General features: G+C 53.2%; 3 protein-coding genes across 8 annotated transcripts in view; 1 reads left to right on the forward strand and 2 right to left on the reverse strand.

Annotated features, from left to right (window-relative positions):
• The window catches only part of RALGDS (ral guanine nucleotide dissociation stimulator), a 55,877-nt gene extending 49,303 nt beyond the window's left edge, over positions 1-6,574 (forward strand). For 4 of the 6 annotated variants that reach the window (XM_039561562.1, XM_010397775.3, XM_039561563.1 and 1 more), the window contains exons 6-18: positions 257-378; positions 512-727; positions 844-947; positions 1,281-1,365; positions 2,019-2,096; positions 2,192-2,278; positions 2,627-2,659; positions 2,813-2,934; positions 3,093-3,188; positions 3,335-3,536; positions 3,750-4,109; positions 4,236-4,350; positions 4,539-6,574. In XM_039561562.1, the coding sequence (XP_039417496.1) occupies positions 257-378; positions 512-727; positions 844-947; positions 1,281-1,365; positions 2,019-2,096; positions 2,192-2,278; positions 2,627-2,659; positions 2,813-2,934; positions 3,093-3,188; positions 3,335-3,536; positions 3,750-4,109; positions 4,236-4,350; positions 4,539-4,714 (1,796 nt within the window). In that variant the 3' untranslated portion in view covers positions 4,715-6,574. The remainder of the gene's footprint in view (positions 1-256; positions 379-511; positions 728-843; positions 948-1,280; positions 1,366-2,018; positions 2,097-2,191; positions 2,279-2,626; positions 2,660-2,812; positions 2,935-3,092; positions 3,189-3,334; positions 3,537-3,749; positions 4,110-4,235; positions 4,351-4,538) is intronic. The other 2 variants (XM_039561560.1, XM_039561561.1) reach the window with 2 other exon arrangements.
• A 599-nt stretch (positions 6,575-7,173) lies between these two features.
• GTF3C5 (general transcription factor IIIC subunit 5) lies at positions 7,174-14,470 on the reverse strand. Its single transcript, XM_039561564.1, has 11 exons — positions 14,294-14,470; positions 13,417-13,639; positions 12,979-13,177; positions 12,002-12,197; positions 11,565-11,669; positions 10,952-11,066; positions 10,209-10,289; positions 9,606-9,703; positions 8,865-8,947; positions 8,441-8,583; positions 7,174-7,848 (listed from the first exon to the last, which is right to left on the reverse strand). Exons 1-11 carry the CDS (start codon positions 14,441-14,443, stop codon positions 7,691-7,693), a joined length of 1,551 nt encoding a protein of 516 aa, XP_039417498.1. The 5' UTR covers positions 14,444-14,470; the 3' UTR covers positions 7,174-7,690.
• Positions 14,471-15,016: 546 nt separating this feature from the next.
• Positions 15,017-20,150, reverse strand: LOC120410899 (bile salt-activated lipase-like). The gene is given in 15 exon segments (XM_039561565.1): positions 15,017-15,274; positions 15,624-15,821; positions 15,936-16,139; positions 16,385-16,571; positions 17,415-17,532; positions 17,749-17,856; positions 18,279-18,314; positions 18,316-18,363; positions 18,365-18,411; positions 18,502-18,597; positions 18,600-18,630; positions 18,632-18,699; positions 19,041-19,166; positions 19,407-19,557; positions 19,865-20,150. Coding segments are annotated over 15 exon segments (1,689 nt in total). The 5' UTR covers positions 19,931-20,150; the 3' UTR covers positions 15,017-15,069.
• Between the last annotated feature and the right edge of the window lie 620 nt (positions 20,151-20,770).

The raw sequence follows: 20,770 nt of genomic DNA on the forward strand, positions 1-20,770 counted from the left end.
ATGGAGGGACACTGGGAAGCTAATTCAGTTGCAGCAGAAGTGGGATTTTTAAGTGGATTAGCTAATCTGCCTTTAATCCTCTGTAGACACTTGCACCCAGGTTTAAAACGACTGTCCTTTTATCTGAGCCTCGTTGCTGGAGGTGTGAAGCCAGATGGGAATTAAGAGCCTGGGAGGTGGGGGGTGGGTGTCTGCAGGGGGCTGGCGTGGGTCGGTGTGGGCACTGTGGTGCTCAGCTTCACCCTGTCTCCTGCAGCTGTGGACCATGGCAGCTGCACCTTCCAGCTGGTGGAGGAGAACGGGGTCGGGGATGGGAAGCCAGATTTCCTTTCCTTCTCCCCAGAGATGGTGGCAGAACAGTTCACACTGATGGATGCTGTGAGTAGTCACCCACCAGGCAGCTCAGTGGTGCTCTGGGCACAGGCCTGGCTATTCCCATCCCTTTTTCCTCCCGGCCTGTTCTCTCCCCAGAGAACCCAAAGAGACCCTTCTCCCTCCCTTTATCCTCCAGGAGCTGTTCAAGAAAGTGGTGCCTTACCACTGCCTGGGCTGCATCTGGTCCCAGCGGGACAAGAAGGGCAAAGAGCACCTGGCCCCCACCATCCGTGCCACGGTCTCGCAGTTCAACAGTGTGGCCAACTGTGTCATTGCCACCTGTCTCGGGGACAGGTCCCTGAAGCCACAGCAGAGGGCCAAGGTGGTGGAGCGGTGGATCGAAGTGGCTCGGGTAGGACAGCTCACCTCCCACTTCACCCAAGGGATGAGGTTTTGCCATGCTGGAATCCCAGCAGATCCTCCAGCTTTTTTTAACCCGAGTCCTGTCACCTCCTTGTCTGTCCCCAGGAGTGCCGCATCCTGAAGAACTTCTCCTCCCTCCGAGCCATCCTCTCAGCCCTGCAGTGCAACGCCGTGCACCGGCTGAAGAAGACCTGGGATGAGGTCCTGCGGTAAGGAGCTCCTGCGGGGCTGGTTCCAAGGGGAAGGACATGCTGTGGGCCTTGAATGTGTAAATGGGATCACCTCAACTCCAGCATTGCCTCTTGGAGTGTGCCCAAAACCCAGGGACCAATGTCAGGTGTCAGGGACCTAAGGAGGGTGAGGAAATAAAAGCATCATCACCTCACCCTTCTGTGTGAAACATCTTGGAATAGCTCCCAAACAGCGAGGCCCAGCTGGAGCTGAACATAACTGGGGTCATTTGGGTGAGCAGAAGAGAGCCCAAGGAGGAAAGCCCACTGTGGCAGCGTTGCTGACTTTTCCCCTTGTTTCCCCCTGAGCAGGGAGAGCTTCCGCACATTCCATGAGCTCTCAGAGATCTTCTCCGATGAGAACAACCACTCGCTGAGCCGGGAGCTTCTCATCAAGGTAGGGGGAAGGAGAACCCGCATTGCCCTGCTCCTGGCAGGCAGCTCAGGTTTCCATGGTGTTCCAGCCAAAGGATAAAGCCCAGAGCTTCTGGAGTTGCAGGCATGGATGCAGGCAGGGCGTGCTGAGTCTGGGGAGCAGGCAGGGGTTTCAGCAAGGCTGGGATTTCTGTTTCTCCACCCAAAACTCATTACCTGGAGCTGGCAAAACAATCCAAGGAACAGATAAGCAATGGGATGGGATCCAGAGCACCAAGCGACAGCTTCTGCCCAGAGGCAGCTGCATGTTAACAGTCCAGTGCAAAATTCTCTTGATTCTGGGTGGGGTGGTGGAGTTGGTGAAAGGTGGTGGCAAAAATGTCTTTATTCTGTGTGGAGCTTCTCCACAGATCCCAGCCTAGCTCTGGTTTAGGGACTGACAGGAAACAAAATGCAAAAGAGAACAAAATGTCCCGTTGAGGAGACATTTATACAGAAATGAGAGCAGCAGTTCCTATTCACTAAGGCTCTCCTCTCTGTGAGCCATGAAAAAGCTTTGGTTTCCTCCTCTTTCCTACAAGGAAAGTTATATAAAAAAAAGCGGGTGTGAATTTTAGCTAAAAGGTATTAGAGCTGTTTCCCACCTGTGCTGATCCACCTCTCCCCACCATCCAGGAGGGCACATCCAAATTTGCCACCTTGGAGATCAACCCAAAGAGGGCTCAGAAGCGGCAGCAGCAGCAGCGAGAGATGGTGAGTCTGGCAGGGCTGTCCCTGTGCCCTGTCCCCAGCAGCTGCCCGGGCTGGTCCCAGCTCTGCTGACCCCACTGTCCCTTCTGTCCCCACAGGGAGTGATGCAGGGCACCATTCCCTACCTTGGCACCTTCCTCACGGACCTGGTGATGCTCGACACGGCCATGAAGGATTTCCTGGATGTATGTACCTCCTCCCTATGCTCCCTTTCCTCCCAGAGCCTGGGCTGATAAAAGGCAGGCTGGTCCCCCATGTGTCCTGTATTCCCACACTGCACATCCTGTATCCCACACTGCACATCCTGTATCCCACACTGCACATCCTGTATCCCACACTGCATCCTGCACATCCTGTATCTCACACCACATCCCATATCCCACCCTGCACATCCACCTCTGTCCCAAGGAAATGGGCTACTTTTTCTCAGCACTGTTACCCACACTGCAGTGGCAGCAAGACAGAGATAGGGAAGGGTGGGAGCAATATTCTTCTGCCTGTTCCAATCTGACCTTCATCTCTTTCTTTTCCAGGGTGGGCTGATCAACTTTGAGAAGAGAAGGAAGGTGAGAGCTTTTCCCTGGCAGCTGCACAGGCTGACCTGGTGCAATCACAGGCTGTGCCAGTCACTTTGGGGTTGATTCCTCTCTTTTTTTTTACTTCATGTTCTTTAGTTTTGGGGGAGGGGATTCTGGTCTCATGGCTTCCATTTGCTGCAGGAGTTCGAAGTCATCGCGCAGATCAAGCTGCTCCAGTCGGCCTGCAACAACTACAGCTTCACACAGGAGGATCAGTTCGTGGAGTGGTTCCACAGCCTGGAGCGGCTCAGCGAGGCCGAGAGGTGAGTGAGAGGGGTCTGGGGTCGTGCTGGTGCCTCGGGAAGTCCCACCACTCATTTCCTCTGACAGCAGCAGCTGTCCCGTGCTCCCCTCTCTGCTCTGCCTCCCTCACACTTGGTGGCAGCACAGGGAGCTCAAACCCTCCTCTCTCCCCTCCCAGCTATGGGCTGTCGTGTGAAATCGAGCCACTGTCAGAGTCAGCCAGCAACACGTTGAAGGCCAAGAAAAACACCGGCATCATCAAGAGATGGAGCGAGTGAGTCCCTGGTGGGAGGTGGGGGCCAGCGTGGGGCATCCTTGGCTGGGCACTGCAGGGGACCAGGTGGGAATGGCCGCTATCCTGCCAGCCCAATGCACCCTCACCCTGCTCCCTTCTCACCTGCCCCACCTCTCTCCTGGCAGCCGGCAGCCACCAAGCACTGAGCCCTGTGCCAGCGGCAGCTCCCACTCGAAATCCTTCGACCAGCTCAAGTGTGGGCAGTACCTGTGCAGTGGGGATGCCACCGACTCAGTGAGCGTCACCTCCGCCGGCTCCAGCAGCTCCGACGTGGAGGAGATCAACATCAGCTTCATCCCCGAGTCCCCCGACTGCCAGGAGAAGAAGGTACGTGGCAGCTCGCAGGGTCCAGGCCTCCCAGGGCTGGTGTGGCCATTGTATGGGGACTGTCCCACCTCTGCCCTGGCGCTGGGGCTGGGGGGAGCAGGTGGGGGGCCCGGGGGCTGCTCGGGAGGCCCCCTGCCCTTTGCTGCTCTGGCAGCACGGCAAGGCTCTCGTGCCTCCGGTGGCTGTAGTTGTGTCGGTCCCCCGTTGTCACAGGTCAGTGAGATCCCTCTGGCCTCCCTCCCCCAGCGCTGGTACGCCCCGTCTGTGGCCGATGGAGAAGCTAAACCCACTGTGTCCTCCGCATCCCCTCTCCTCCCTGCCCTCCAGTTCTGGGAATCCACCTCCCTCTCTTCCCTGGACACGTCAGGCATCGGCTCAGGCTCCAGCAGTGCCTCCTCCTCTTCTGTCTCCTCCACGCCGGTGACGGCCTCCCGCACACACAAGCGCTCGGTCTCCGGCATCTCCAGCTACTCCTCACTCTCGCTGCCCCTCTACAACCAGCAGGTCGACGACTGTTGCATCATCCGTGTCAGCCTGGCTGTGGACAACGGCAACATGTACAAGAGCATCCTGGTTAGTAACATCCCTGTGGAAACACCAGAGAGGGGTGGCTTGTCCTGCTTGGATACGGGCACAGCCCATTTTGGGAGGAGACTCCAGTGGGAGGCTCTCTGGGCTCACAGCACTCTGTGCTCACAGGTGACGAGCCAGGACAAGACCCCCGTGGTTATTCGCAAGGCCATGGCCAAACACAACCTGGATGGGGACCGGCCTGAAGACTATGAGCTTGTCCAGATCATCTCGGAGGAGAGAGGTGTGTGCTGGGGCGTGGGGGCTTCCCTGGGGCCATGCAGCCCGGCAGCCTGGGCAGCACCAGGCTGGAGCTGGGATGAGAGGTGACAGTAAGAGGGGTCCCAGCACCTGGGGACAAACCTCGGCCCCACTCTGGTCCCCTTTCAAGGAAAGGGCACCTGACTGACCCTCACACTTGTTCACTTCCAGAGCTGAAGATCCCCGACAACGCCAACGTCTTCTACGCCATGAACTCCGCTGCCAACTATGACTTTGTGCTCAAGAAGCGGGGCTTCTCCAAGGGGGTGAAGATCAAGCACGGCTCCAGCTCCACCCTGCCCAGGATGAAGCAGAAAGGCCTGAAGATCGCCAAGGGCATCTTCTAGCCTCAGCCCCACTGCCACCCATCACCGTCGGGGCCTTGGGGGCAGCTGCTCCGGGCTTGGCTGTGGCCGGTCCTTGTGCCGCCTTGCACGGCAGAGGAGTGACCCTCACCCATGGGGGACGGCCGTGCACCTCCCTTCCGCACCCAGAGCTGAGAGCTGGGCAACTGGTGTGGGCCTCTGCCTCTCTCTGCACAAGCCCCAGTTCCAATCAGGTCTTTTTTTTCTACACAGGAAGGCAGCAGTGGGGGGGATTTGTCTATTGTTTTGTTTTGTTTTTTAACCTTCTACGGTGCGACACGAGTCCAGCCCGGCCAGCCCAGAGCTGGAGCCCGCCTCTGCCGTAGGTGCCTTGTGTCCGAGCGAGCCGGGGAGCGGTGACTCGCAGAGGGGCTGTTTGACGGGAGCAGAGCAGGAGCCCCCACCACCCTGGGGCTGCCAAGCCTCCTTCCCCGCTTTCCCAGTGTTACCTCCATGTCTGTCCTCCCTGGGATCACTGGCGTTGCCACCACCGCACAGCTCTGCCCGTCCTTCCCTTGAGAGAAGCCACGGATGCCCTGGCTGGGAGGTGAGCTGGAAGGATGCAGCCCTGCCCCAGTGCTGAGCCAGTGCAGGAGGCTGTGGCCATGCCATGATGGAGTGGGTGCCTCGTGCTCTCCCCAGCTGGAAGCCTGCGTGGTCTCGCTCCTCTCCCGATCCAGCGCATCCTCCAGCTGGACTGGGCCGGCCCACGTTCAAACTTGCACCAAAGATCAAATGCCAGTGTCTCTTCTGCTGAGGGGAGAGCTTCGGGCCGTGCCCCCAGCGCTGCCAGCCTGAGGAGGAGGAGAGCAAAGTTCTGTCTGAAACTGTGTATATAGAGACTTCGGGTCTGTGTGGGCACGCGAGGGGCCAGAGAGCTCAGGGTGCTCCAGGTGCCCCAGCTGCCACTGCCTGACCCACAGAAAGTGCCACTCACCTTGGGCTTTAACCGGACTTTTTCAAACACTGACCAGGGGAGAAGCAGCAATGAGACTTTTTTTTGTATAAAACAAAAAAGTTTACTGATTTTTTTTTTTCAGTATTTATTGGTTGTAAATAGAAGAGGCAAACTTGTACATTTTACTAATCCAGCCTCCCCCTGCCCTGCAGCCCAGTCCCTCTCCTGTGCCCCCCTGCTATTTAAGGCTGCTGGGAGGGACGCTGGTAGCAGCAGCAGCACTGCTCTGCTGTGCTCATGGGGTGCACACCCTGCCAGCCACCCCCTCCCAAATTCTCTACCACTAATTGCTCGAGCAGGGGCAGAGATGCTTGTTTTAATCACTGTAGGAAACACTAACCAAAGGGGGACCTTTTGTTGATCCTGGCTCCATCTCTGTTTTTTTAAGCGTTTCATTCCTGCAGATCTTTTCCATTTCCCATCCGCCGGAGTCCCCGGGTGGTTGCGGTGCCTTCCCCGGCTCCAGGACAGGGACCATGCCCCAGGGGCCGGGGCTGGTGGCAGGGGTTGGGCCTGGTGGGGAAGAGGCTGCTTGGGTGTGAGCGTGGCTGGCATTGAGCTCCTCCAGCCCCGTGTCCCCTCAGGTGGCACTGCCCATGATGCACATGATGGGAGCTCCTGGCTCCCTGACGCAGGGGCAGCCTCCTGCCTCCTCCGTGCCCAAAGCCCCTGCCCCTGGGCACCAGCACTCCCGGGAGGGTCTCCCCTCTGCTCCATGCCTGCCCACCCTGGGACTGTCCCCTCCCTTCCCGCCGGTGCCACTGGGGGGACTGGCTGTACCGTATGTATTTTGTACCACTTCAATGAAGGAGCACACTGCCCGGTGTGACTTGTACACAGCAATGTAATTAGTCTTTGCAATAAAATACTGATGCTCAAATGTCTCTGCCCCAAGGCAGGAGCTGTTCTGTTCTCCTTCCCCAAAATGCCAGCACCTTCCTGGAGAAAGAGGGATGCATCTGACTGTGGGGGAGTTCATACTTTATGTTCACCCTGGTGGGTTGAACTTTCTTTTTTTCTGGCTGAGGGACCAGGGCTCACTTTTCAAATGAACCTCATTCATTTGAACCTATGAGTTGAAACTGTTGCATTTTCCGAGTGTCATTTGTTGGGTTTACTCCTTTTGTTACAAGTAAAGGCTTTAAAAGCAACAGTTCATAGGACCTCCTCAGTGGAGAAGAGGAGGTCTTAACTGCTTTTAAAAAAGCAAGCTTGGCTCCAGGTGTGGTCGTAACACACTGGGGAATACACAAGACCCAGAAAATGCCAGCAGATCTTTAATTTCTGTGACTTTCTTCTGGTGGGAATAATCCAGCTGGCAGTGGTCAACTTCTGTGAACCTGAAGCTCTGCCCCTTTTCCAGCTGCCTTCAGTCCTTGTTAACTGCTAACTGGGGAAGTCAAAACAGACCTGAGAAGTGCATCAGGTAGTGAGGACAGCAAACATTCACACCCCAGGAAGGGAATTATTCACTGACAGAAAGTGTATTTTCCTGCTGGCTTTATTTCCAAGATGACCAGCGAGGGTCAGTGCTGAAGGCATGGCACAGTAATTTCATTCCCTCTGGACAAGCAGAAGGGCAGAACCTGCCTTAGGGACTCCAGGAGCTCTGGAGTGCTTCTTTTCCCAGCATCTCCTTGGGCACCTTTTCTATTATCCACACGGCCACCAACCTGGAGAGAGTGCACGCCCACACACGGAGAGATTTGGGAACGCAGCTTCTCCCCATGTCTGCTGTGTTACCAGCTGGTTTGGATTCTGGGCTCACTCTTGGGAGTTTGCTGAGTCTGAACTTGCTGGAGGGTTTCTCAGCCAGCAATGCAGGCACTGGCTCCCAAACATCCAGAATGATGCCCACCAGCAGTCACTGCATAGAGATCATCATCAGCTTCGTACAAGCTCTGCTTCCCCAGACCCTGGGCAGGGATGCCAAACCCTTGGCTCTCAAGGAGCAAGAGCAGAGACAGTTCTGTCCACAGCAGCCAGACTGCTCACTGAGTTCACACATAGTCCAGAATTTCTGTCTCCATTTCATTTTCACTCCCATCAGAAGGCTTGAAGTCCTCTTCCTCCTCCTCTTCATCATCCTCATCCTCTCCAGACTCGTATGCCAGCTGTTCTTTGCCATCTTCACTGCTTGTTGTATTTGAGAAAAGAGCTTAAATTGGGAAGAAAGAAAGACACTGTGATGCCTCTTTCAGTGCAACCTGGGGGCATTTGCAGTTGAATTCATACATGTGAGACGGAAGGCAGCAGCCTCAGGGACTCATCTAATGTTGCACATCTTAACAGAATCTGATCGAGCCAGAGCAATCCGTCTCCACACTCCAGGAAGGAGAACATCAGCAGAGCTGCAGTGCTCCTCTCCTGCCTCATTCTGACCCAATTCACTGGGATATTATTGCTTTGGCCCAGCATCATGAAGAAATAATTTCCTCACTTCTTGTTCAATCAATAACATCAATAAAAAGTAAAATGCCAGCAACAGATACATCAGTCAGAATAAAGTCTTGATTATTACTGTGCAAAGACATTTAAAAGCTGAAGGGTTGCTACTGGGAAGATGAACTAGAAAACCTTAACTCCCAGCCATCCCTAATGCCAACCCACATTCCCATTGCAGGCCAGCAGCCTCAGCTCCCACACTGGAATGAGCTACATCCCAAAGAACACACAAAGGAGGGGGCAGACGCAGGAACACTTCTGCCTCAGTGCCAATTACAACATCCTCATGTTCAAAGCATCCTTACCAGGCCTGGTGGATCTGATGATCTGCTTTATCATCAGGGACATGCTGTCCCTCAGGTCATCACTTGTCTTGGCAAGGCACCATCCGTCCCGCTCCGTGCATTCCGACTCCGTGCCGTCATTCCGATGGATGATCTTCTGCAGGCTAAAGAGCAGCAAAAGGGAAGGAAACGTTCATCTTCTGCACTCGGATGTGAGTTTCAGATGAGACAGACTGATTTATTTCCATTTCACTTCACTGAGCTGGAATAGCACAGTTGGTTATGCAGGTAATTGTCAGATGGGAAAGGAAGTTCATGGGTAAAAAGGCTGTTCTGTTTTTATTGAGAAACTGAACACCTCTGATGTTCCTGCTCAAGGGGAGAGGGGTGAATGACAGGGTATAAACAACAAGCTTTGAAATCTGTCTCTGTCAGTGTGCAGTACCTTTCCACATTTAAGTCACAGAGCTGGTAGAACATCTGTCGGTAAGGGGGTAAGGCTCCTTCTCGGAAAACGTAGACAGATTCCTAAGAGGAGGAAAGAAGGAAAGGATTCATGTGCATTTTATGGTGTAACAGGACAACTCTGGCATAACTGAAAGTACTTCCAATGGGCTGATTCAAGAAGAAGGTACTTTCAAGAGAAACAAGCTCTAAGGCATGGATCTGTACATGGCAGAAGATAAAGCTGAATGAGGAATGCGCCAGAATGTCCCTGCAGCCACAGTCACACCAGTACTGCTGTGCAGAGAAAACACTTCACCTCTCCAACTTGCAGCTCTGTCTGCAGCCTGTCACTGCCTAGCAGTGCAGCATGGGCTTCATTCTAGCAAAAAGGGAAGAGCAAGACTCATTTATTTATTCCACCCTGTTGGATTTTGCAGCATGACCTGATAAAGACATGGTGATTTTTTTGCACTTCGCTGCCCATGAAGTTCCAATTTTATCAACTGAAGCAAAATGCTCGTCACATCTAAGACTAGGCTGGAGAGCACCAATCCCACTTGCAGCATGTAAGAAATACACTCAGATTATGTCCCATAGTGCCATGTCCAACTAGGAACTTCCCAGATAAACCTGAGCACATCAGCTCACTCACAGCTGATCCCTTGAGGACTGATAAACAAGGAAACATCCCTATTTCACTGAGATATTTCAAGATTTCAGTATAAAAGGTCATGCTTACCTTCAACTTGTACCTGCTGGAGGGGGACTTTTTTGCCCCAGATGTACCAGCTGTACTCAGCCCCTGTTTCAGGCCATGGACACTGACTGTGTGACTTCCTGAAAGGAAAACAGAGAGTCCTAATTAGGGACATCTTTCATATTGTACTGTCACTTCTCTGTTGATTCAACAAAACCAGACCAACCAGCAACAGAGCATGTGCTCTGTTCATCCTTCAGAGATGTTACTGGACAGTCCCAGGAAGGGTGCTGAGTTGGGCAGCTTTTTCCAGAGTCCATTTGTTCGTAACTTTAACCTTTTCCACTCTCCGTTGACAGAGAAAAGAGAACTCCCCCATTCTCTGCACCTCAGTGAATGCTGAATGCCCAGTGTGGCTTGCAGAACTCCCTCCTGCCTGCTAACAGATATTGTGGCTCAGCCAGACTCCCACAACACTTCCCAGCAGGAGATTTTTCTACTGGCTTAACAGCAGCAATATTATAACCAGAAAACAAGCTCCAGTTTTGTCTCTGCTAGGACACAGGAAGACCCTTCACCATCTGTGACTAGGCTGGGGCAAACAGAGAAACAGAAGAGCCAGGCAGCCCTTCCAGCCCAGCATACCTTGTTTCTTGACAGTGATGGGCAGGCTGTAGTTGTATGTGCTGCGTTTTGCTTTCACAGGCATGTCAGTAGCAGCATAACCTAGAGGGGAAAACCAAAAACCAGTAATGAACTGAGAGCACCCTGCAGAATATCCCCAGCTCAGGAACACAAGGGCTGGACTGGTGTAAGAAGGGCAGGCTGGTCTTTGGGATATGCAGATTTTAGCAGGGTGGGGAGAAGAGATCAATAAAACCCTTTAACTTGGAAATGCGACCTGATGTCAATGAGTGGATGCCAGCTCTGTCATAGATTTATTAGAGGACATCAGAAACTCCTTTTCCTCAACTTGTCCTCTGCAAAATCAGAGCAGGGAACCCCACATCCAAGGTCTGAGACCCAGCACCCTGCAGGAGATGCTGAGACCCTTGAGGAAAAGCTGCTATATGAGCACCAGAATTCCTGCTTGGTGCCTCCCCTGGGTGAGGAGGAGGATGCTCTGCTACACCCACTTGGGCTTGGAACACATGGAGGAGGAAGGTCAGAGTTTATAATGTGCCAAATGAGGAAAGACATACTGCACACTATGAAAGAAAGTATTACAGGAGTTTGGAAAGAACTACAGTAAGCAAGGAGCTCAGGAGGTGACATGTTCATCAGAGCAGAACTATGGCAAAAGAGTTTGAAAAACACATAAAAAGAAAAGTACTACCAGGATTAACCAGAAAGCAGAGAGAGCAGCTCTGTGGGTTGGGCCCTTTTACCATATTTCATTCCACAGCGAATTCGGAAGTCCAGTACTTGATAAATCTTTGCTTCAGGGTGTTTTCTGGGGTCATACCCAAACCTAACCCATAAGCTTCTCCAAGGACCTGTTAACTGCACAAACACAGGAGGGAAGATGGTTACAAAAAAGCACCATGGTGTTGCACTTTCCTTCATTACAGAGTTACAGAGTTCTTGGAAAGTTCTAGTATTTCCCCTCATTGCCCAAAGATACTTGTTTTACCAGCTCTTTGTTCACTTGCCATGGCACTATTTATACACTGAAACTTGGCAATCAAAGCATCAAAGCACAAATATTTGTGTGCTTTTACAAACCAACCTGCAAGGTCAGTCTTGTTTGTGTGGAAAAATTCTACCACTGCCAGGTGAACAGTCACTCAGAGTGTCTGACTGACCTGCAAAGGTGATTAGAACCTATGGAGCAAATAGTGACCCAATCCTCCTTGGCTTCAACTTTAGTTCCAAAGCATTTCCTTCCCTCTGTCTCATTACCTAAAATTAAGCTCAGGTACTCGGTGGTAGGACCTCAGAAGTGGTAAAGGACCAGGAACAGCCAGGGGATGCTCCCTTGCTCACAGATGCAGCACTCACCATGTAATAGGCCAAATATGGCAGCAGCAGCTTCAGCTTGTCTGGATGGACACTGATATTGGCCTTCACTGCGTTCCGAGACCACACGGGACGGACTTCAAAGAGCTAAAGAAACACACAAACAACCACAGAACAGTGGGAGGGGGGTTACCAAAGGCAGAGCAGCTTTCCAAGTGGACCTAGTTCTGTATCAGGGCCTTCGGCCCTCAGTTTGAGCTACTGGGTGGTAATGTAAGAACTCGTGGCACAAAAAGGGGCTTAATGTGAGCTGGCCAGAGATTCAAACCTTGACTTGCAGAATTGAACTGAACACAGCAGTGTCAGTAGCATCTGCTCATCCTCACTTACAATCACCAAGAATTTCTGGGGAAAAAAATGCACTTTTTCCTCCCCAACTTGCTGCAGGACAGTGCTCAGGTGAGGAGTAAGGCACACACCTTTCTCAGCTCTTCCTCCACCTTTTTATCCACAGGATTGGTGCACACTTTCTTCCAGTTCTGGACAGCAGCATCCAGGGGTTTAGTCGGGATCTCTTCATCATCAAAGTTCACAAAGATGGCATTATGTGGGCGCCGGGCCCTGCTGAGGCCAATCAGGTTCTCACCAGATACCTGGGGATTGTTGTATCCCTCCCTAAGGAACAGGGAAAGACAAAAGGGACTCAGCTGGGTGAGCAGTAGGTTGGTTTAACTTTGGTCCAACCTCCCTTGATCACACACTGGTACCATAAAACCACTCATGGCACCACTGAAGAAAAGAAAATTTAAGTTTGAAAGAAACCTAAAACCTCAAAGCTACATCCATTTGCACACTGATAGAGCTCTGCCCTGGCTGGCAGAAAACCCTCCAGCACTTGGGACTGATCAGTATGAAATGTGTTGGAGCACTAAAGGCTTCACCCTCTGCATTTGCTCTCCGGGAGCTACTGCAGCTACTCAGTGCGACAGGGGCAAAGCAAGAGAGAACTGCAGGTACCAACTCAATCTGGAAATCTTCCTTTAAAAAGTGCTGGTGAAGGCCAACAGTGAGAACATGAAAGATGTTTCTTGTGGGAGATCTCCCAGATTGTTCTTCTGGCAAAGCCAGTTGGGACCAGGACTGCACAGGAACACATGGCACTGACCCTTGCAAGCCCTGCCCTTGGCTCCAGCCCACTGGAAGCAGGCAGAAGGCTGTATCCTGCATCCCACACTGTGTGAGGTGTGCTGGGAGAGGCATCATCTTCACCACATCCCCAGCTCCCCTCACCTGGCAAATCCTCAAGTGGAATTTTGCTGAGGTTGCCACTGCCAGGCAGTTTCTGGGCATTTTTTTTTGCCTCTGTTGTGCCAAATCAAGAGGGATAAAACAGCACAAGGGAGCAGATTCAACAGGTGAAATACATGGAAGATGTATCATCAGAAAAGGCACTGACCTGTGCTGTATATCTGGGCGATAAAAATAGTCAATGGGAGTGTCCAGACGTGAGAAAATGGGTGGTGGGATGTAAAGAGGTAAGTCCCTATTGAAAAATTCTTCCTTCTCTGGTTTGAGCATCAGGACTTTGTCATACATGGAGGTTTGTTTGCCATCAGGGCCAGAGTGCATTGCCAGGTACTGGAAATCAGACATTCCTGTAAGAAACAAGGGTTAAAACATTGTGAACTTTGCTGTGAATTCAACAATATTTCTCACACTCAACTTTAAGGAGCAGGAATCTGATAAGTTTATACAAAGGTTTATCCTGCAAGGAGGCCGTAACAACAGGACACTTGATTTTCCTTCCAGTCCTCAACTGGTTAAAGGGAAACACTTCCCTTTCCCACCAAACATCCTCATCTCCAAGCCATGTGCACACAAGCCCAAGGGTTACCTTGAAATTTGTAAACAGTGGTGACAATCCCAAGAATCTCCATCTCAAACTGGACTTCTGGCTGGATTTGTTCCTCGGTGTCCAACTGCTGCTTCCTCTTGGTCCTCCTCCTCACCCTGAGCAGCATGGTGGAGGTGGGGAAGCGGTTGGCACACACAGGGTGGCAGTAGGGGTCCTTGGGGCGGAAATACAACTCCAGCCTTTTGGCAGGGTCGGCGTAGATCTGTCAGCAAGGGCAGGCAGAGCCCCTGTCAGCATCCCACCCACACAGCCCCACACTCCTGTGCCAGCCTCCAGCCCCACACGCTGCCATGGGCACCGCTGTTCCCCTCACACAGTCTCAGGGGGATCATTGCTGCCCCACCAACACCTGCAGCACATCACAGGGGTGTGCAGCCTCTCCCATCCTGGGTATTGGGAAGAAATAAATAAATGAGAAACATAATATCCTGGATGTGAGGAAGAAATTCTTCCCTGTGAGGGTGGTGAGGCCCTGGCACAGGCTGACCAGAGAAGCTGTGGCTGCCCCATCCCTGGCAGTGTCCAAGGCCAGGTTGGAGCAAGCTGGTCTAGTGGAAGGTGTTCCTGCCCATGGCAAGAGGGTGGAATTCAATGACATTTATGGTCCCTTCCAACCCAAACCATACTATGATTTTACCAGACACCGCCTGAATCCCTGCTCAGGGAAGCAGCATCACCCCCAAACCACACGTGGGCCCTGCGTAGGGACATGCTGGCTTGGAACGACTCCCACGTAGGGGCTCGCCCCGGCCCCCTCTCGCCCCCAGCCCCCGCCCAGGCACAGGCCCGGTCTCGCCGCCCCTCACCCTCTGCCCAGCGAGTCGCCACCCGCCCCACAGCCCCCGCGCCCCCTCACCCGCGACACCCCCTGCTCTCCTCCCAGCGTCCGCAGCATGGCCCCGACGTCCCGGACGAGCCCCGGGTACTCCACGCACACCAAGCGCGGGGCGCGGGGCAGCTCCAGCACGGCCGAGCCCCGCGGGCCCCGCTGCCGCCCCGCCGCCATCGCTGCCCCGCCGCTCTCGCCCGGCGCCGCCCCGCGGGCCGCGGCGCGAAGGTTCCGCCGCACGGCGGTTCCGAGGCGGCAGCGGCGCGCTCGGCGTGTGGGGAGGGCGAGGCCTGAGGGCGGCCTGAGCTCGTCCTGTCCTGCTCGGACCTGCGGCTCCTCAGCCCAGCTTGTGACCATAAACAGATGCAGAATCACCTCCCCCGTGTGTTATTTTGTCCTCGTCCTGCCTGGACAACGAAGGAAAACAGCCCTGACTGAGCACACGCTCACATGCATCCGTACGCCGCTTCTCTGATCGTGCAAGGAATCTGGTGTAAATTCTCATTAAAACAAGCTTTTGCTTCCTAAGAACTTCAGTCTTCATCCCAGCAATGTTTGATGCCACAGAAGGTGGCAGATGAAGGAGATACAGGTGAGGGTGAGAATAAAATTTGCCACAAGGACAGCTTGTCCAGCACTGGCTGTCACAGCCAGGGGAGCACACACTGCCCACAGGATGTTCCATCCTGCCTGACCTTGACATCAGCGAGAAACTCCTGTCATGGCAAACACACAGAGAACCAGAGTCACTCAGATTACAAGCAAGCCTTTAATGATCTCTAAACTATATTTCTTTCTTAGCTTTAGAACATTAACTCCGACTGGGAGATGTTGGCGACCTGCGGCAGCTGCCGATAGACCGAGTTCCAGAAGGTCACAAACCGGGATCTCAGGTCCTGCTTCACAGAGTTTTTGTTCATCTCGTTGTTGATATCCAGGTAGTACTTGCCCTTGTTGCTGTAGGCTGGCCAGGAAACGGGCACGTCCGAATGGCCTTTGTTGGGATCACTGGGGCAAAAGGAGACACAGAAACACAGTTTTGAGGTTTTTGGCAGGAACCTTGTCTGCTCAAGTGAGACTTTAAGTGAGAAAAAAGAGAGAGTTGACCCTGGCACAAGCAATAGAATTCTGCCTGCCAGGAGTGAGTTGATGACCTGCAATCTCCTCCCTCAGTCCCCACTGGCATCATCCCAGCTTCACATAGGGACTTAAATTTTGTATGAACATTAGGATTCAGGAATAAGAAATACAGACATGGAACACCCTGCTTCTGGGAATGATCCTGAAAACTTACTGGACAAAACCAGCAGCCTGAAATTCTGCATCAAGCCCCAAATGTGGAATAGGAATCACTCACCCGCTCCTGGCAAAATTGGTCCAGTAAGCAATCATGGCCTTTGAGACGGTCCTGTGCTTGGGCAGGTAGCCCAGGGGGGTGGCAAAGGGCTTCCCAAACACGTACTGCAGGTCATCAGCATGGTCTGCCCCGACCCAGCTGGGGTAGACAGGCATGCGGGACGGCTGGGAGAACACGTAGCTGTAGGTCTTGCCACTCCTGGGAAATAAAAGGGACTGGATAAGCAGCTGTGAGGGGACAGCAGAGCCCTCTTAAGCCACTCCTCATCCCCCCAGGTCGGCTTTGGGTCCCTGCCAGGGCTGAGCTGCTCACTGGGCATTCTGCAGGTGCAGGTTCAGTGCCCACTGTGTGGGAATCAGGAAGATGTAGTCAGTGACCAGGTCCACCACTGTCTTCTTCATGACCTCCTGACTGGGTTTGTCACCCCAGCTCTGTGTGTAGATGTTGTAGGTGGCGTTGGCTCCGGCCTCGCCCCTGTCCACGGTGAGGCCTTTGATCAAATCATACACCTGCTCCCTGAAAAGACAAGTGACATTAATTAATTACAGACCAGCAGCTTCAGGTCAGGCAGGGGTCTTGCCTGGTCCTTTCTCTTGAGGGCTCTGGACTTGGCAACACAAGGCCTGGGCACCCAGGCTTGGAGCGACATCCCGTTATGAAGGCTGTGCCCTGTCCGCTCAAGCCTGAGTCGTTGGGGCTTGGGAGCTACACTGGAGAGAAGATGGCTCCTGTTGAGGGCTCCAAGGGCATCTGTCACTCACGCAGTGATTTTCACCAGCGGGCGGTTGATGGCGGGTAAATCCACGCCGGCAAAGATGTGCCCATCCATGTTATTGACCCCGGCCAGGTAGTCGATGTCGGCAGCGTTGGCAAAGAGCTTCTCTGGCATGTCTGGGAGGAAATCCCCATCGACGACAGGAGTGAGGGCAAGGGTGTGCACCAGGGGCACTGCAGCAGGAGACAAGAGCAGAGTCTGTTAGGAGCTGAGGAAACACAGATGAGTGGTCTGGCATAGCCCATGACTCAAATAGCTCGGGAGAAAACAGGCTGAGGTGAATGACAGCTTGAGCAGTGGCTTCAGTATGTGCAGGATGTCACCCAGATGCAGTGTAAACCTCATGTCTATGGCTGAAGGAGAAAAGCAAGAGATCTGCCAGGCAAGCACCACCTGGTAACATCCATAAATCCTCTCCTCCTGCAAATCCCTTCCCCAAAAAGATAGGAAAGAGCTGAACTTTGCATCCCACCTGGCCATGCTGTCTGATTGTCAGGACAGCCAGCCCCGACTGTGCAGTTGCACAGCAGTGGTTTAGACACTCTCTGTTCTGAGCCAGGCTAAACGCTGTGGTTTGTGACCAGGAGCACCAGGAGGAGAATCTTCTTGGCAAAGGAGTCCCCACAGGCAGCAAAAGCAGCAGCGATCCTACACTCCACCCAGCGACTCAAATAGAAATAGCAGGGACGTGAACTTTTTTTTTTAATTTACAAACTGTATTCTGGGATTGCTCTTGCTGCTTTCACAGAACAGGAAGCCCAAACAGTTGCTCTGAGGCCAAGGCAGAGCCCTTGGATAATCCCTCTGCGACTGCTGCCATTGCATGGTGGGCAGCATTCATCTGCTGCAATGTGCACCTGCCTGCAGAAAGGTGACTGCAAGAGCTGTCATTATTATCCCTTTTCTGAAGGGCACAAGCTCTGCTTCAACACTCCTGGCAGTCAACCCAGTGTCCTGCCAAGAGCTTGGGGAGCCCAGGGTGGGTGATTGACCAGAGCACAGGCTGGGGGACTTACTGGGCAGGTTGGTCAGCTGCAGGTGGTAGGCCAGTGTCAAAGTTTTGGGATCAGAGCTGCGCAGGCAGTTGGCCAAGATGGTGGTGTTGTCTGTGGAGCAGCCCACCTTTCCTCCAAGCTGCAGGAGAAGAGACAGAAAAACATCCTAGCGTTATCTCCCAAATCTGGGGGTAATTGTTATAGAGACAGATTATATTTGGTTTTAATCTCAAAGCAGTGACTTTCCACAGCTTTGTCTGGCACAGCTCCTGCCCAATCCCTTCCTAGCCATGCTCTCCTCTAGGGAATTGCTTTTTTGGTTTCTATAGTCCTTCAGGCAAGACTTGCACGTTACCTTTTTAGCCCAGAAGAGCGGGTCCCTCTGGATGGCCCAGCTGCACACCCCAACCCCACTCTGGCTGATGGCTCTCTTGAACAGGCCCTTGTTCTTCGGAGACAGCGTCTGGGGGGCAAAATGGGGACAAGAGGGTTTTGGGTACAAACTCCTGAGGAGACCACAGCCTGCCAAACCAGGCAGATGGCCTTGCGGGTCGTGCACGTGTCCCAGGGAAACTGCCAGGTCTTGAGGTGTTCAGCAGTCTTGGGATTTGAAGTTCAAAGGTGAGATGCTGAGAAGAGGAGCAGAGGAGGGGGACATGGAAGGTAGAGGCTGTTTCTTCCCAGGACACGTGGCTGCAGTGGTGGGACTGATGAAGCTGAAGAAGGAGGAGCTGCTACAAAGCACTGAGGCTGAGCATTGCTGTCCTGGCCAGGGCAGGACGTTCATGAGACAGCAGGTGGGGAGGAAAGCAGATGAGTACCAAGGGGCACTCTCAGTGATTGACAGAGAAGGGGCTCTGCTATGGTCTGACAAGGACAACTGACCTGCAGGGAGACGCTGACGGCACCGGCCGATTCCCCCAAAGATGGTGATGTTGTCTGGGTCACCCCCAAAGGCCTTGATGTTCCTCCTTCACCCAGGCAATGGCCATGTGCTGGTCCTTGAGCCCGTAGTTCCCTGAAGGACAGAGAGATCATCCACCAGTGAGCAGGGGCACAGCAAAAATCACAGAGTGGGCATCCAGGACAGAGCGAGCAGCAGAGGTACCTGGCAGGTTTTCATCGCCGGTGCTCAGGAAGCCCAGCGGCCCCAGGCGGTAGTTGACGGTCACCACGATGACGTTGCCCCGCACTGCGATCTCCTCCCATCGTACAGGTAGTTGTCCAGGAAATTGGCTTCCCTGGCTGCCTCCGACTAGGAAGGCGCCACCGTAGATAAAAACCATCACGGGCAGCTTGGTAGAGACTGGGAGGAGCGGAACAGGAGCAGAGTGAGCCCCGACAGAGCTGGAAGGTGCTGCCCCTCCATCCCCTCACCCCCTCCCTGAGCATCATTCCACCTGGGCAGGAGCAGACGTGATGCTCTGTAAGAGCCCGTGGCCAAAAAAGGCCTTGCTCTGCACAAGAGACTGAGCCTCCCAACAGGGTGAAGGTGAGGGACGTTGTCTGACACAGTTGCCACCTTTCCCCCTGAAAATCACTGCCCAGCACCTGCCCACTATGGACCATAACTGCTGAGAGATGCTCCAGAAAAATTTGCCCAGGAAAGGCAGGTGGGGATCTCCTGCCCAGGTCCCTGCCAAGCACATACTCTCTCTCCTCCTTGAGGGATCCAGATGTTCAGGTACAGACAGTCCTCACTCCCGCGGACATCAGTCTGTGTCAGCTTCATTTGCATACAGCGCTTTTTGAATGTTTTTGCTTCCAACGTTCCTGAGAGGAGAAAGGGAAGACAGCATGTCCCAGTCAAGGGCATCAGCTCCATTCTCTGGTTGCAACATGTCTGTCCACCCATCCTTTCCTCTCTGAGTCCAGAGCAGAGGCAGCAAAGCCGCCCCAGCCTTTGTGACCAGTCTGAGTAATGTGCTGTACTGTTTCCCATATGTACCAGATTAAAGAGAGGGGAGCAAAAATAAAACCCCAAACCAAAGGCATTCAAAAGCTGCATCTTACCATCCCAGCCTGGATGTGGTTGGGGATCTTCCAGTCTCTTTGGAGGGGCAGCAAAGGGAATCCCTCTGAAGATGTCGACGTAGCTCCCAAAGAGTCCCAGTTTCTTACTCTCGCCTTCCACAAATCCTCCCTCGGTGAGCACCACCCCCAGCTACAGGTGGTACCATGGAGAAGAGAAAATCCAGTGCTTTGTCCTTCATAACTCTGGCTTCCTGTGTCTCCAGCACCCACACCTTGCCCTGGCCAGGCCCCCGTACAGACCCACTCACATCCCACCCTCCCCATCCACACCCTTGGTCCCTTATGGAAAGCCCCCAGGTGCCACTGGAGCTGTGCAGGTGTCCTGCAGGTGCCCTTTGGAGCAGACAGGCAGCAGCAATTCCCCCACAGTCCCAAAGACAAATGGCAGAAGGAGAAAACCTTCAGCCTTTGGGTGCAAACACAGCCTTTGTACTTACAGTCGCAGCCCAGGCTACCCCAAGGTAGGAGCACAGGGCCAAGGCCAGGATATGCCAGCGAGCCATGGCGAGAGCAGCCCTGAGGACACAGCCCCAGCTGGAGGCCTGTATTTATATAGCCAGGAGTGCAGGTGTGTGCCAATGCCATGGGCCAGGCTTGGCTTGGAGCTGGACCAGGGCAGCCTCCACACCCTTGTCCTTCAGTAGCCTGAGGCCAGTCCATGGCTGAGGTAGATGGCCATGGCTGTGTGAGAGCCCTGCAGGTGCTGTTTGTGTGGGCTGGAGGCCAAACCAAAGGAAGTGCTCAGTCCGACAAAATTCCTGAGAAATTAAACCTGATGGATTCTTGAGAAGCCTCACCCAAGCACAGGTGGCTGAAATCATATTAAGGTATGCAGTAGAACATATTATTGGCAACCTAGGAGAAGCCTTGCACTCGTAACACACTGGGGAATGTACAAGACTCAAACTGACAGCAAGCCTCAAAGCTGCTTCTATCCAACAGCAGCCAGACTGCTCATGAAGTTCACACACAGGCCAGAATTTCTGTTTCCATTTCATTGTCACATCCATCTGAAGGCTTCAAGTCTCCTTCCTCCTCATACCTCTGCAGGCTCATGCCAGCTGCTCTTTATCATCTCCACTGCTTGTTGTGTTTGTCAGAGAGAGAGGGGAATGGGCAGGATGCAAACAATAGCTTTGAAATTTATCTCTAACAGAAAACTCATCTGTCAGTGTGCAATTCCTTTCCACATTCAATCACAGGGCTGGTAGAACATCTGTTGATAAGAGATGGAAAGAAGGAAAGGATTCCTGTGTGTTTTATGGTGTAATGAGAATCTTCATGGGAACACGCAAAAATGGAGTTTGTGTTCCAGACTTCTAAAAAGAGACTCAGCCAGGTGA

Source organism: Corvus cornix, chromosome 17 (genome assembly GCF_000738735.6).
Source record: "Corvus cornix cornix isolate S_Up_H32 chromosome 17, ASM73873v5, whole genome shotgun sequence".
NCBI lineage: Eukaryota > Metazoa > Chordata > Aves > Passeriformes > Corvidae > Corvus > Corvus cornix.